The sequence below is a fragment of the Diospyros lotus genome, chromosome 15 (assembly GCF_014633365.1).
Source record: "Diospyros lotus cultivar Yz01 chromosome 15, ASM1463336v1, whole genome shotgun sequence".
Lineage (NCBI taxonomy): Eukaryota > Viridiplantae > Streptophyta > Magnoliopsida > Ericales > Ebenaceae > Diospyros > Diospyros lotus.
In genome coordinates, this window is record NC_068352.1 from 33,749,650 (window position 1) to 33,765,657 (window position 16,008).

At 41.7% G+C, this 16,008-nt stretch overlaps 1 protein-coding gene across 1 annotated transcript; it reads left to right on the forward strand.

Annotated features, from left to right (window-relative positions):
* Window positions 1–280: 280 nt before the first annotated feature.
* On the forward strand, window positions 281–14,497 carry LOC127791992 (uncharacterized). The gene is made up of 13 exons (XM_052322261.1): window positions 281–822; window positions 1,256–1,368; window positions 1,498–1,554; window positions 9,159–9,254; window positions 9,329–9,399; window positions 10,000–10,042; window positions 10,209–10,289; window positions 10,365–10,424; window positions 11,254–11,304; window positions 12,550–12,647; window positions 12,929–12,977; window positions 13,585–13,629; window positions 13,758–14,497. Exons 1-13 carry the CDS (start codon window positions 477–479, stop codon window positions 14,289–14,291), a joined length of 1,644 nt encoding a protein of 547 aa, XP_052178221.1. The 5' UTR covers window positions 281–476; the 3' UTR covers window positions 14,292–14,497.
* The last annotated feature ends 1,511 nt before the right edge of the window (window positions 14,498–16,008 follow it).

Sequence of the window (16,008 nt, forward strand, 5' to 3'; positions counted from 1 at the left end):
TAAAACTTTCAAATTCCTTTTTAATATATTTTAAGCCTAGAAATTCCTTTTAGTCTTAAAAAGAAGAGAATGAAAAAACACTTATATAAAATTATTTCATTGTAATTTAATATCTTTAATAATATAAATAATTTTAATGTATCTTAATATAATTTAAAAAGTGATATAATATATAAAATTAGTTTATACTACAATTATTAAACAAAAACTTTATATATATATATATATAGCATATCGTTTATATTTTATATTATACCAAATATCAAATCTTATTTGGGAGAAAATTAGGTTATCTGCAAAACCCTAGGCTCCACGAATGATAGAAAGTTAGAAACCCTGGCAGACGCAGACCAAACTGCGGTGGAATTGGTGTTCCGAGTTGAAAGCATTGATTGCGATTGCGATTGCGATTGCGATTGTAATTGTATTGTATGACCGCATTCTACCGGTGAATCATTGTTGAACTGTCTAGTTTGATGTCAATGGAAGTCCAGGGCTTCACGTATGAGGCCCTAAGCCCTTTGCTAGCCGCCGAGCCAGCATTGACGCCGGAACGCCTTTTTCTCTCCGCCGATTCCGAGCCCTATGTTGTGCTCCGCAATGAAATCCCTCTCTCCGTGACTCACTGCCCATTGCCAGAGTCCTCCGCTCCGGATTACTTCTCTCTTGACGTCAGTGCGGATGCCGACGAGCCGGCGGTTGATTTGATTTCCACTCCGTCGCCTTTGGCAACTCCAGCACCGGAAACTGAGCGGTCGCTTGAGGGCGGTTGGTTTCGGCCAAATTATCGGTTCAAGAGCCCTATGCTTCAGCTCCACAAAGGTATATACTTGTTGGATGTTTTCAATTGAGTTGATTGGAATTTTAGCTGAAGGCGATATCCTACACATCTTACGTATTAGTTCAAGTTTTAGTTTGCTGTATTTTCTAGTTGTCAATCCTAATGAGTTTTTGTTTGTCTGCTTGTTCTTTTTTATTTAGAGGATTTATTGCTTTTGTTTGTAGCTTTGCCTGCCAAAGTAACTTTTTCTATTTGAAGGGAGTTGATTATTGATGGAAGTAACATGAACATGTTGTGCTGTACATTTGGCTCTACATTGCCTGAAACCTCTAGTTATGTAGTTAATTGATTGTTCTTTGGGTTTAAGCAACTGTTGTGAATTTGGAGAATCAATGGTGCCTTCCCTTGTTTATTTGCAATTTTAACATGGAAAAATGGGAATATATCCTTATTGGCTTATTATGAATGATCCAGAGATACTGGATTTCTGTGACTTTCTCTCACCAACTCCAGAAGAACAAGCATCACGAAATGCGGCCGTGGAATGTGTCTTTGATGTTATTCGGTATATATGGCCCCACTGTGAGGTCTCTCTCTCTCTCTCTCTCTGTACATGTACATTCTAACAACCACATGCAAATATTAAGAGTATACATATGTGTAAAGTACCTCCAAAATTGGGAAGTATAACAAATTTTTATTTGTTTTGCTTGCAGGTAGAGGTTTTTGGGTCATTCAAAACTGGGCTTTATCTTCCAAGTAGTGACATTGATGTAATAACATTGCTTCCTTCAAGTTGTTTTGTTCGCTTAACTTATGGCTATGCAACACAAATTCCATGATTTTGTTTTTCTTTTTCAACTGTGAACTCTCCATTTTTAGTCTGAATTGTGAGAGTCTGAGACTGTCTTGCTATTTTTGATTTCGATGTCTTGCTTCATTTATATGATTATGCTGTTTTTAACTCATCATTACTCCCAAAATGCTTACAATATGATCCTCTTTTTGCTGTGTTTGACAATTTAAGCCAAATGATCTTATTAGCTGAAAGAGGGGAATGTACAGAAAAGAGAACTTGTCATTGCTACATTTAATGGTTACACTATGGCCTTCCATTCTCTGGAATGATGATTGTAGAAACCTCTTTTTTTTTTTTTTTGTAGTTGTTTATTTTGATAAATAAACAACTAGTGATTTGTGTGTGTGTAAGAAAGTGATTATTTCCAATACACTTGCTGCAGAGTTGGTCGTTAGGGAATGAATCAAGCAAAAAGAGAAAAAAGAACAAAATCGCATGCACACACAAGACAAAATTTACGTGGTTTGGCAAATAATGCTTATGTCTACAGCAACACTAGGTGTTTTTCATTATTTTTTGGAAGATTACAATTACAAGAATTATGCCCACATATTTATAGACTACAACTAGGGCAAATAGAACTCCTAATTTGAACAAGGCTTGACTAGGGATCTGACTTACTCTTCTCTGCTGAACTTTAAGGTGCTTAGCCTAATATAGGTCTATGTGGATAAGAAGGTATCTACCCCATGTTGCACATCTATAAGATATGACATAAACAAATACTGAAGTTAATATCATTAGGTGAGCTGTTCTAATTGAAACAGAGATACGGTAATGCAGGCATAACTAAAGCATATTTCTTTGTTCCTTATCTAAGATAACGGGCTACAAGTGACTATAGGAGTGGAAATTCCATCATGTTCAATAAGGACAATCTATCTGTTGATGACTCCTTTTTGGTTGTATTTTGCTTCATAGTTCATGGGAATGTTAGTGATTAAAGATGCTTAGTTTTGTTGATTTTTTTTTTACTTCTTTTTTCTTCATTGCACTTTGACATTATGATATGAAATTAATTTAGTTTGGGTAGAAAACTAAGTCCTTTTATTCTCATGATTTATAATTTATCTATGCTAGGTGGGAGTCCATAATCTCATCCACTAATAGAGTAGAATTTCATTGCCATGAATTTTAGATTATTTATTCATGTGATGTTTCCTTTGATAGTAATGCATTAATTGAGAAGACTGTTTGTCTAACTATTCTGTACAGGATATACATATATATATGTCATGTACCGTGGGGGTATAAGGGTGATTTTGTAATAAAATGTAAGTGAGGGATGAGTTAGGCAAGAGTTAGTTAGCTGCTGAGGGAGTAGTACAAAGTTTGTTGCTGCTATTCAAACTTGTACATTCCCTATAGCTGTAATCTGTTACAGCTTGTGAGAGAGAATCCCAGCTATACAAGGATTCTCTCCCTTCCGTTAATGGCATTGAGAAATATTATCACTATTCCATTGAATTCTCTCTCTCTACTTCCTTACTCCTCCCTTATTCTTTCTGTTTTCTCCCTTCCACTCTCTAAATTCCTAAGTCAGTCCCTCGGGACCTGACATTCTGGTATCAGAGCATCCTTCTTGGGCATCGAGCAACCACCATGGCAGACGGGACAAGAATGAAGCAGATGGAAACGCAGTTACAACAGACGACGACAGCCATAGCGGAGGTACAGAACCGAGTGGCATCACTGGAACTATCGATTGGAGCAGGAGTCGATTCTAGAGTCGACCAGGCAATGGAACGTTGGAGGATGGAGAGTCGTGAGCAGAACACTCTCTTTCGGGAGCAAATGATGGAACAAATGCAAATGATTGTGCGAATGTTCACTCAACAGCAGCCATTGAGGCTATCTCCTGAATTTCCTCCGCGAGACCAGACGGAGCCCATATTTCCAGGAGTAGGGGTAGAACCTCGACCAGGAGGAGCGTCGGAGTTCGAGTTCGATACGGACACAATGGGAGAAAATGTAAGGGAATGGAGACCAGGAGTAACGGCCCATCGACACCATCCGAACTATCCCACACTGAAGCTTGAGATTCCTTTATTTGAAGGAGAGAATCCGAGGTGGTGGTCGAGAAGGTGCGAACGAGTATTCTCCCTATATCAAATTCCAGAACAGCAGAAAGTCACCATGGCTTCAGCTTACCTGAATGATACGGGAGATGCTTGGTATCAAGGGTGGCTCGCGGTCAAGGAAGGGAGCCCTTGGAGTGTGTTCGTAGAAGATTTGTGTGTAAGGTTCGGAGATAAGTGCATGCGGGACATTATCGAAGAGTTTAACAAACTCAAACAAGAAGGAACAATACGGGTATATCAGCAAAAATTCGAGGAGCCTAGATCGCTGATGATGATACATAATCCTTAGCTTTCCGAGGAGTATTACGTCTCGAGCTTCATCAGTGGTCTAGGGGATGAAGTTAGACCCATGGTGAAGATGATGCAACCGCACTCGGTGAAACAGGTAGCCGAGAGTGCAAGGTTACAGGAGATGATCGTTGATGCCATGACCAAGAAACAAAGGAATTCGGCGAAAGGGGTGATCACGGGAGGTTGGCAAGCTGGAAATAGGTTGCCACCCAGAGAAGGTGGTTCCAAGGAAGAGGTGTATTGGCTATACCGGCCAATAACTCCGCTTCCGCCCAAGGAGGAAGTCTGATGGAGCAGAGGCGCGTAGCTGGCCTATGCTACAAATGTGGAGACAAATATTTTGTAGGCCACAAGTGCAAGAGGCAACTACTGTTGTTGGAAGGGGAAGACGAGGACAAGGAGGAAGAAGAAGAACTTTCGGAAAATGAGAAGGAGGACCAAGGAGAGATTTCGCTGCATGCTTTGAAGGGGGTTAACCATAGTAAGGTTATCAAGGTTGAAGGAAAGGTCAATAGCAATCCGATTATGGTCCTCATCGATAGTGGGAGTACTCACAGCTTCTTGGATGAAGCTGTGGCAAGAAAATTGGGATGTAAGGTCAGTCCTTCATTGCCATTGTCAGTCACAGTAGCGAAGGGCAGCAAGGTGTTGAGTCAGTCCGCTTGTAGGGATTTCCATTGGGAGATGAATGGAGAAAATTTTTCAACTGATTTGAGGTTGCTCAAGCTAGGAGGCTGTGATGTAGTGCTGGGGGTGGATTGGATGAAGGGAGTCAGTCCAATCAGTTTCGATTTCAACAAAATGGAAGTGATTTTCGAGAAAGATGGCAGCAAGAAGATTCTAACGAGCAAACCAGAGGTGGGAGTATGCAAAATTATCTCGGGTAAGAGGTTACAAAGGATACTCAAGAGCAAGTTATCACAGGTGGCTCATCTATTTTCTATCCATACCATGGGTGTTACCCTCGGGGAGGAAGGAGAGGAACTTCAGCGGGCGCGCACGCTGAGCAGCACCACCCATAGTCCATGGCAGGTACATGAACTTGACTCCCTTAACATACTGCTAATTGATTATAAGGACCTCTTTTCTGAACCAAGTTCCTTACCTCCCGAGCGACCCTATGACCATGCCATTAATCTGAAGCCAAATACTGAACCAGTAAACCTAAGAGCATTTCGTTACCCACCCAGACAAAAGACTGAGATAGAAAAACTCATAACATATATGCTAAAGAAGTCCATTATCCAAACCAGCCATAGCCCATTTGCATCACCTGTATTGCTTGTTACAAAAAAGGATGGGTCATGGAGGTTTTGTGTTGACTACCGTCAACTTAATGCTATGACCATCAAGAACAAGTTTCCCATCCCAATTGTGGAAGATCTCCTTGATGAACTAACCAATGCTTCAGTTTTTACCAAGTTAGATCTCCGATCAGGCTATCACCAAATTAGGATGCGGCCTACAGACATTCCTAAGACAGCTTTTACCACTCATCAAGGGCATTATGAATTCCTTGTAATGCCCTTTGGCCTAACTAACGCTCCCACAACTTTTCAAGCGTTAATGAACAAAATTTTCGAACCATATTTGCGCAAATTCATCCTAGTATTCTTTGATGACATTCTAATTTACAGTCCCTCCTTTGCACAACACCTAAGCCACCTGAAAATCACTTTTGAAGTCCTTAGAATCAATAAGCTATATGTTAAGGAGTCAAAGTGTACTTTTGCCAAGCAACAGGTTGAGTATCTTGGGCATATTATTTCTGGTTTAGGGGTAAGCACAGATCCAAGTAAGGTCACTGCCATGGTAAATTGGCCTCGGCCTCAAAATGTGAAGGGGTTGAGAGGATTCTTAGGGTTAACCAGATACTATCGCCGGTTCGTTAAAGGTTATGGTATAATCAGTCGGCCTCTCACTAACCTACTGAAGAAAGATGGATTCAAGTGGGATGATACGGCTGAGGAGGCTTTCTGCAAACTTAAGCAGGCTATGGGTGAAGTACCCACTCTAGGATTACCTGATTTTAACAAACCGTTCATTTTAGAAACTGACGCCAGCAACAATGGGGTTGGAGTAGTCCTGGTTTAGGACGGCAGACCCATAGCCTTCCTCAGTCAAGCCTAGAGATGGCAAAATGGGCCCGGCCCGACGGGCTGGCCCGTTGGGGCCCGGCCCGGGACTGGGCTAGGGCCAGCATTTTGCTGGCCCATTTAAGGCCGGGCCGATTTGGCCCGGCCCGCTTGGCCCGGCGGGCCAAATGGTGGCGGGCCGGGCTAGCCCGCCTAGCCCGTTGGCCCGCTAATCGACAAAGACAAACCCCCCTCAGCCTCGCCTCTCGCCCTCGCCCTCGCCCTCGCCCTCACCCTCTGCCTCGCCCTATGTCGCCCTTGCCCTCACCTCGCCCTCTGTCTCGCCCTCGCCCGCGCCCCTCGCTCTCGCCCTCGCTCGCCGTCGCCGTCGCCCTCGTCTCACCCGCGCCCCTCGCCCTCGCCCTCGCCCTCGCCCTCACCCCTCGCTCGCCCTCGCCCTCGCTCACCCTCTGTCTCACCCTCGCCCTTGCCCTCGCTCACCCTCTGTCTCACCCTCGCCCTCGCCCCTCGCTCTCGCTCTTGCCCTCGCTCACGCCCTCACCCTCTGTCTCGCCCTCGTCCTCGCTCGCCGCTCTCGCCCCTCGCTCGCCTGCGCCCCTCGCCCTCTGTCGCCCGCGCCCCTCGCTCTCTCTCGCTCACGCCGCCTGCCTCTGGGCCAAAAAAAAAAAAAAATTTGAGCGGGCCCGTTTGGCCCGCGGGCCCGTGTAGGGCCGGGCTAGGGCCAGCAATCTGCTGGCCCGTTTTTAAGCGGGCCGATTTGGCCCGGCCCGCTTGGCCCGCGGGCCACTTGGTGGCGGGCCGGGTTGGCCCGGCTCGGCCCGTTTGCCATCTCTAGTCAAGCCCTTGCTCCAAGACATCTCGGATTGAGCATATATGAGAAAGAACTGTTGGCAGTGCTAATGGTGGTGGAAAGATGGCGACATTATCTTGAGGGAGGAAGCTTTGTAATCAAGACTGACCATGAGAGCCTCAAATTCTTGTTACAACAAAAGCTGCATACTCAACTACAACGCAAAGGGATGACTAAGCTCATGGGTTTGAATTATGTAATCCAATATAGGAAGGGGAAAGAAAATCTTGCAGCCGATGCTCTATGATGTCTTGAAGAGGGAAGTACAGCAGCCATTTCAACCATTGTTCCAGAATGGTGTCAAGAAATCGCTGCTAGTTATCTCTCAAGTGATAAAACCTGAGAACTTTTACAGCAGCTGGTCGTGGATCCTTTATCTAAACCAGGCTACACTTTGAGTAATGGGATGATTAGACACCAAGGGAAGTTGGTGATTGGGGAAAAGGAAGCTCTAAAAAAGAGAATTATAGAGGCACTCCACGCCTCTCCTCTAGGGGGACACTCGGGTATTGTGAACACCTATCATCGAGTTAAGCAACTCTTTCGGTGGCCAGGACTCAAGAAGGATGTTATGGAGTTTGTGATTAGGTGTGACACTTGTAGGCGGTGCAAACCAGAAAATGTAGCGCCACCTGGATTACTTCAACCCCTAAATATTCCTGGGGGGCCATGGGAAGATATTTCAATGGATTTTATAGAAGGATTGCCAAAATCAGAAGGCCGAGACTGCATCATGGTAGTTGTGGATCGTTTTACCAAATATGGGCACTTTATGGGATTGATTCATCCATATACTGCCAGGAGATTGCCAAAATATTCCTAGACCAAGTACTGAAACTGCATGGAACACCCAAAGCCATAGTTTCTGACCGAGATAAAATCTTTACTAGCCGGCTGTGGAAGGAATTGATGGGGTTGCTGGGAGTAAAACTGAAGATGTCTAGTGCATACCACCCAGAATCTGATGGACAAACCGAAAGGGTTAATCAGTGTTTAGAAATGTATCTCCGGTGTGTCTGTTTCCTTCAACCCAAGACCTGGCACAAATGGCTTCCACTGGCCCAATGGTGGTATAATTCCAGCCACCATTCAGCCATCAAACGGTCCCCATTTGAAGCCCTTTATGGTTACAAACCCCCACTTCTACCAGCATTGGCTGATCACTCAACAGTGGCATCCCTAGATGTATACTTACAACAACGGCAACAAGTTTTGCAGGAGATTAAGGAAGAGTTGGCTACTTCTCAAAATTGGATGAAACAATTTGCTGACAAAAGGAGGAGTGAAAGAGAATTCTAGGTTGGTGATGTTGTGTATCTTAAGCTGAAATCAGGACACCTAAGGTCACTACTTCCCAATCCCAGCTCTAAATTGCATCCAAAGTTCTATGGACCTTTTCCAGTGATTGCAAGAATAGGATCAGTAGCATACCGTTTGCATTTACCAGAGGGATCCAATATACACCTAGTTTTTCATGTCTCCCTTCTCAAGAAAGCAGTAGGGGCACAACCAGCAAGCTCTATCCTACCAAACCTTCCCCACATTGAAGCTCCTCTCCGGGAACCTATAGCTATACTGGATAAAAGAGTAATTTACAGACAAGGTGCGCCAATTACTCAAGTCCTCATCAAATGGACTGATCATCACTTCGAAGATAACACGTGGGAGTATCTGCCGGACATTCTGAACCGGTTTCCGCGAGTGGCCAGCCTTCTCCATATTTCTTGTGGACAAGAAATGTTTTGATGGGCGGGGTAATGTCATGTACCGTGGGGGTATAAGGGTGATTTTGTAATAAAATGTAAGTGAGGGACGAGTTAGGCAAGAGTTAGTTAGTTGTTGAGGGAGTAGTACAAAGTTTGTTGCTGCTATTCAAACTTGTACATTCCCTATAGCTGTAATCTGTTACAGCTTGTGAGAGAGAATCCCAGCTATATAAGGATTCTCTCCCTTCCGTTAATGGCATTGAGAAATATTATCACTATTCCATTGAATTCTCTCTCTCTACTTCCTTACTCCTCCCTTATTCTTTCTGTTTTCTCCCTTCCACTCTCTAAATTCCGAAGTCAGTCCCTCGGGACCTGACAATATATATATTGGTTTTTCTTCTCTGGTTCTGGGTTATTGAGGTGTGAACTAATTTTCAATAAACATTTATTGTGAAATACTAATGCCTGGGAATTGAATTTCCAAATTGTAGGTTGTCATACTGGGATCAGATGTCAAAACTCCACAAATTGGCTTACAAGCCCTTGCTAGGGCCCTATCTCAAAGAGGCATAGCAAAGAAGATACAGGTGTGTCTCATTTGATGATTAGAACATAGAAGCTACTGCCTACAACTGTTAATATCTAACCATATTTATTTCAGGTGATTGCAAGGGCACGCGTTCCAATCATCAAATTTATTGAGAAGAGAAGTGGCATTGCATTTGATTTAAGGTTGAAGAATTTAAAAATTATCATTTGCATTCTATTCAACACTTTTTCTTTACAGTATTCACAAGTATGTGTTGCATATGTCCTGCAAGCATTAGGGCTAATTCATCTTTGACACCAGCAAATAATAAAATCATAAAAATAGCCAATGAGGATCTGGGCGGCATTTTCTCATTTAGAAGATCTAGTCATTTCTCTCTTATGTTTCTTTATCTTTTTTGTAATTAACTTGATAGATTGTTTGTTTTGACAAAGTTGTCAAGGCTAATTTCTTGGTATTTTTTTGTCACTGAATTTGGATTTTTTTATTGTACACTGAACTTTGATTTTACTTTATATTAGTTTATGATGAAATTTTTTTTGTTACATTTTACTTGCACCAAATTGCTTTGACATATAAAACCGTGGAGGTGTTAAGTGGTTGGTCTTATCACATATAGCATTCCTGACATCTAGCATGGGAAGTTTTCGGGCAACCTACTAGGCTCTTTTGTAGTGCAACTTGGAACTTTTGATTATATTTTTTTTTCTCTCTCTTGATTATCTCAGATTAAATATTAAGTTGTTGGACTTATTTATATTGTTATATCTTCATGGTTGCAGCTTTGATGTTGACAATGGACCAAAAGCTGCTGAGTTCATAAAGGTTTGTATTGATGTCTCTTCTTTTGCTTCTAGTTTTTTATTGTTATACACACACATACCAACCTACATATGAATTCACATATAACTGATAAGTAACTCAGACATAGAAAAATATCCATGTAGATGGTACACACAATTCCTAATATATTTGTGGTTTCTGTGTTCAGGAGGCTGTATCCAAATGGCCCCCATTACGCCCGCTGTGCTTGATCTTGAAAGTATTTCTGCAGCAAAGAGAATTAAATGAGGTTTGGATTTTATGTACTTTGTTATGATTAAATTTGCAGCAATCTGTTATGATTTTCCTGATTAATGGTCTGCAGGTGTATACAGGTGGAATAGGTTCCTATGCACTCCTTGTGATGCTCATTGCAATGTTGCAGGTAATTATACTGGCATCTATTTTAGTGTATCTGACCTTATAATCTTGGAGATATGACCCAGCCTGGTTGGCTTTTTGTGGGGAAAAAAAAGTCAATAAGAGTCTACTCCTGGCTTCATTTTGTGGGGCTTCCATTTTCAAGTCCTGATCTTCTTGTTTTAGTTTGAATTTAAAGAAAAAATTAATTACCATCTTTATATTTTCTACCCTTTAGAATCTGAATTTTGAATACAAGCCCATTTCTCCTAGTAATTTATTCAAATAAGAGAGATGATGTTTCTGTAAATTGGTCAAGTAAGGTACTTTTATTGTGACAAGTAGCAAAAGCACACATCAGAATGATGGAAGGGCTGAAAGCAAATATTACTCCATCCAATGTGGTGAATAGTTTATTATTGTGTAGCCCATGGGGTTAGCTTGTTTTGATGTAAAGAAACCAAGCTTCAACTTAAGCAGAGCTCCTCAATTATCTCACTTCAACTTTAACTCCGCTTAATACACAAGTAGATACTAGAGACTTGTAAAAAACCAAGGTGCAGTACCTCACTAGGGTTTGAATCGAAAGTTAAACAGGCTAAGCTTGAACAGATTTTCCAAAGTTCTTGAAGCAAGCTTAAACAATCCCCATATTCTTACTCTAGGTTGATTCAAAGTTGTACTCTATTTTGTTACATGTATATTATCAAGATAAGCATTGTTAATTCTTTGCATTACTTCATAGCAAATGCCATGCATTGTTTAAGATATACCGAATACAAAATATCCTCTATTGAATTCTAACCAATTTCATTACTTTTATGCTTCTTCATGTGGCACATTTGACTATGCAGAGTCTTCACAAGCAGCAAGGTTTTCCAGAACATAACTTGGGAGTTCTTTTGGTAGGTTTTCCACAGTAATTTTTTTAAAAGTAATCCAGTGGCTCAGAATATGAAAAATATCATAAGGGGGAAAATCTTGTGCGGAATACATCATAAAGGGTCATCCTTATACAAGAGAATGAGCAGGAAACAAGGATTCCCATTAGAAATTAAGATGCAAAATAAAGGTGATTCAGAAACTATACTGCAGGGAACAAGCAAAAAGGAATGTTCATCCTCACCAAAAGTTGTACCGTTGAAAATATGTTGCTTTTCATATCCAAACTGAGCTCTTGATGTCTTCAGCCGACCTGCTATTTCTCTCCAACTACAAACACCACTAAATGCATCTAGGATTAGTGATCCAACTGTCCTCTCTATTTTTTGTGGGCAACTGCTCTTCCAAGAACCCAAAAACTCCACCACTGTTTGGCATAATTCCTAAGATGGAAAATACAAAGCTCTTAACCTCCCAAGAGATGGTCCACGGTCTCACTATTCCTACTACACAAGCAACAATCCAATACCATGTGCCTATGGTCCAGACAAAGAACTCCACCTGGAGCCGAAAAACACAGATAGGAGAGAACCTATCTTTCAATGATCAAGTTCAATGATCAAGTTCCAAATGTCCTTCAATTTGAAGGTTGCTCTAATCAGCAAGCCCAAATAAGTGGATAGAAGAGAACCTACCTTGCACCCTAGGTTAGAGGCTAAACCTAAAACTGTTTCCACTTCCCCAATGGCAATGGTCTTGCCTTTGGCTAAACTCAGATGGTGACTTGAGACTGCTAGAAAGCAAAGTAAAGCTGCCATAAGAACCCTCGATTCTCTATTTGAGTAAGGTATCATCCACAAAAAAATAAGTTACAAATCTTCAAACTAAAGCTGTCTCCATTTCCAACCTCGAAACCCTTAACCCATCCTTGATCTTGAAAATGTTGTAAGATAAGGATAAATGTTTCCATGATCAAGATAAGCAAGGGAGTGGATTCGCCTGCAGTAATTTATACTGCACACCCTCCTTTGTAGGGATTGGTTCATATTTTCACTGTATGACCATTTTGGTAGTGCTATTTGAGCATTTGCAATAGAAAATGGCATTTGGGGAATGATATAACATATATATAACTATGAACTATGAAATGCATTTGTTCAGCATAATCATTGTGTTCTCAATTTGATTGATTGAAAATTTTGTTTTAAGAAAAGACATAAATTTATTGATTTTCTACATTCTCCTGATTAGTTATTTTTGGAAGTCAGGTAAACTTTTTTGATATTTATGGACGGAAATTGAACACATCAGAAGTTGGTGTGTCTTGCAAGGGGCCAGGCACATTCTTCTCAAAGAGTAGCAAAGGGTAACATTTACATTTGAATCATGCTAGATATACAATCATTTTGTACATTTTGGGCTACATAAGGGAGTGTTATGACTAAAATACCCTGCGCCTCACGCACCTCATGAGGGGGCTTTTTTGTCATTGGTACACCTTTATGTAGCTCAAGGAGTACACAAAGGTGTACCAATAACATTTTCCTTTACATTTTCCCATTTTTACCTTCTTACGAGAGTTTAAATTGTATGATTAAGTATAACCCAAAATTGATCCTTGTTCTTGGTTTTACTGCCACTTTTCAGGTTTGCTGTTAAAGGACGGCCATTTCTTATTTCCATAGAGGATCCTCAGGTTACCTTGATAATTTCAATTATCTGCATTTTGTGTTACCTAGTCTTCTGAATTAGGGAGATACCCATGTGGGATACTTGACATTTAGTTATTGTATAGGATATGAGTCTGATAGGAATTGTTGGACAATGCTCAATAAATCTATTAAACCAAAAAGGATTATGCACCTATACGTAAAACTCTCATTTTATGTATAAAAAATTGTATATTAGTTTATAGATACAACTTTATATTAAGTTCATTCTTTAAAATCTTGAAATGTTGCCATATCCTAGTTTCCTTTGGACGTGAGAATTAGAGAACATCACATTTTGGATGTTGTTTTGGCTGGCTACAACTTAGAACCTGTCCGGACTATTTCAGCAAATCTTTAAGAGCTTGGGATCACCTGTATTCCTGTTACACACACGCACACACTGGTCACAGTTCCTACTGACACACACATCAGTCGCAGTTAGTACCGGGGAAGGCATGAAGTGCTAGCATTTAAGCACATTGTTCCAATCAGCTCATTGTGGTCAGAAAAGAATGAACCATAAAATAGGGATATGGGTGACCCTTGCTCCTCAAAACAATATATAATTCTGGTTTTGTTTTCTGGGTACAGGCACCGGAAAATGACATAGGGAAGAACTCCTTTGGCTATTTCCAGGTTTGTTGAACAATAACAGTTACTAGCACTCCAGCCGCGGGCTTTGCTTCTTTTTTCAATGTCATCCTCCTTAATCAAGTTGCAACACAAGGTTTGATGGAGTTGTCTTGTTTTTCTTTCTGCTTCAGGTCAGATCAGCTTTTGCCATGGCTTTCTCAACGCTGACGAATGCAAAGACCATCTTGAGCCTAGGCCTCAATAGGAGCATTCTGGGTACCTTAATAAGGCCAGAGCCGGTCCTAGTGGAACGAAAGGGAGGGGCAAATGGAGAAGTTACATTTGGGGAATTGCTGCCTGGAGCAGGAGAGGCGGTTCAGGTCCATAGCGAAGAGCAGCAGATGTATTGTAATTGGCAGTTAGATGATGAGGAAGAACCCCTTCCCAGGGGAAATGGGACAGCAGATGGGGATGGTGGCACTGGCACACCTTCCTCCTCTGGAAAGAAGAAGAAGAAGATGAGGACGAAAGCATCCGAAGAGGAGAAGCCGGCTAAGATGCTGAAAGCAAATGGTGAAGCCCGGAAGGTGAGGCACGAAGAAAGTGGGTCAAAGAGAGACAAGGGTAAAAAGAAGACAGGGTACCCGCGGGATGGAAGTGGTAGTAATAGTAGTAGAAGTAGACGTAGAAGTAGTAACCGTTTTCCATCCCCAAGGAAGGAGTAGGACTCGAAGCTTCAGTTTTCATCAGTGCTCCCCATAATCCCATACCCTACAATTACTGGTTGGGACTTGGGGGCTCGCTCCCATCCTTTCGGTTGAATTTTCATCTTCACTACAAAACCAATGCCAATGCCATTGCCACCTAAACTGCTTTTACCAGACCAGATGGGTGTCTTTCCTTGGAATTCAATTCCATTTACTTTTTTTTCTTCTTTTTTTTACATAACAAATTAAAATTAGAAATGAATTTTACAAAATTTGTAGAATTCATTTATTCATTCCAAATAGTGTTTTTTTTCCTGGTAAGTAAGAATTGTATTAAAGGAAAACAACGTGAAGTGTGTACAACTTTAACTTGACACATACCTCGAGTTAGACGAAATTAGAGAAAATGAAACTATCCATTAACTAAAGGAACATTTTAAATTAAGGTAAAATAAATAAATATTAATAGTGATTAATAGTGAGGGGCGGATCACGTGTGAGCTGCAGCCCACAGCAAAAATTAAATTGCTAGAGTAAATTTTTTGATTATTTTGTCTTAGCCCAGCCCAAGCTCAGCCCAGCCCACCCTAATTTTTCCCAGCCCAGCCCACTTGACTGCAAACCCTTCTCATCTTCTTCTCTGTCGAACTCGCTCTCGCTCACGGCTCACCCTTCGCTGCCTCTCGCTCTCTGCCTCCTCTTCTCTTGCTCGTCCGCTTGTGCTTGGCCTCGCTCTCTGGCTCTCTTGCTCGGGCTCGACCTCGGTCCCTCTTGCTCTCGCTCGCCCTCGCTGCCTCTCGCCCTCGCTCTCTGCCTCTCTTGCTCTCGCTCGCCCTCCGGCTCTCGCTGCCTTTCTCTTGCTCTCGCCCTCGCTCTCTGCCTGACTGCCTCTCTCTTGCTCTCGCTCGCCCTCGCCCCCACGCTCGCTCGGCCAGTCGGGTTCGCCCTCTTGCTCGCTGCCCTCTGATTCAGGTCTTCGTTCCACCCCCCCCCCCCCCCCCCCCAAACCCAGATTTGCTTCATTCGAGCCCAGGTATGTTTTCTCTATTTTAGTTCTTTGATTCTCTCGATTGACAGATAAATCTAGGTAGTTTTTCTATTTTTCGCCCATATTTTTTTTTCCTTGTTTGTGCTTGATTTGTTGTTGAAATCTCAGCATTTTTTCAGCATCTTTTAAGTGATTTTCTGCTAATTTTGTGTATGCTTGCCTATTTTACTACTGCATTTAGTTAGGAACTTAGGAATTGGCGTGGCTGGAAGCCTGGAATTTGAATTTGTTATTGTGAATCTGTTATTGAATATTTGAATTGAATATTTGAATGGACCATATTTTTGTTTCAAAATTTCGTCGAGCACAAGTTTAGTGAAAATTTATTGTACTGAATTTTTGGTTACATAAAATTTTTATTACATTAATTTTTTAAATTTCAGCCCCCCCCAACCTAAATTCTTGGATCCACCCCTGAGTGAACTCATAATCCTCTCTCCATATTAGATTGTAACTTTTGCTGGAGGAGTTAAATGTAGGAACACATTGTCAACACCCCATTACTCCCTAAACAATGATTGTGGGTGCACGGGCATTATCATGAGTCAGCTGCCGTTTCTTCATTTTCTTCTTCACTCACGGGCTCCTCGTCCTCCCACACGAGTTGCGAACAGAATCTCAGGAAGCCCACAACAAAAATTAAATTTATAGAGTAATTTTTTTGATTATTTAGTATTAACCCAACCC

Bases quoted from the DNA above. Each gene is read 5' to 3' on its own strand.
- LOC127791992 (XM_052322261.1), top strand. From the start codon at position 477: ATGTCAATGGAAGTCCAGGGCTTCACGTATGAGGCCCTAAGCCCTTTG. The intron at 10,290-10,364 runs GTTTGGATTTTA...AATGGTCTGCAG, and splicing joins AGCAAAGAGAATTAAATGAG to GTGTATACAGGTGGAATAGG. The intron at 11,305-12,549 runs GTAGGTTTTCCA...TTTGGAAGTCAG, and splicing joins ATAACTTGGGAGTTCTTTTG to GTAAACTTTTTTGATATTTA.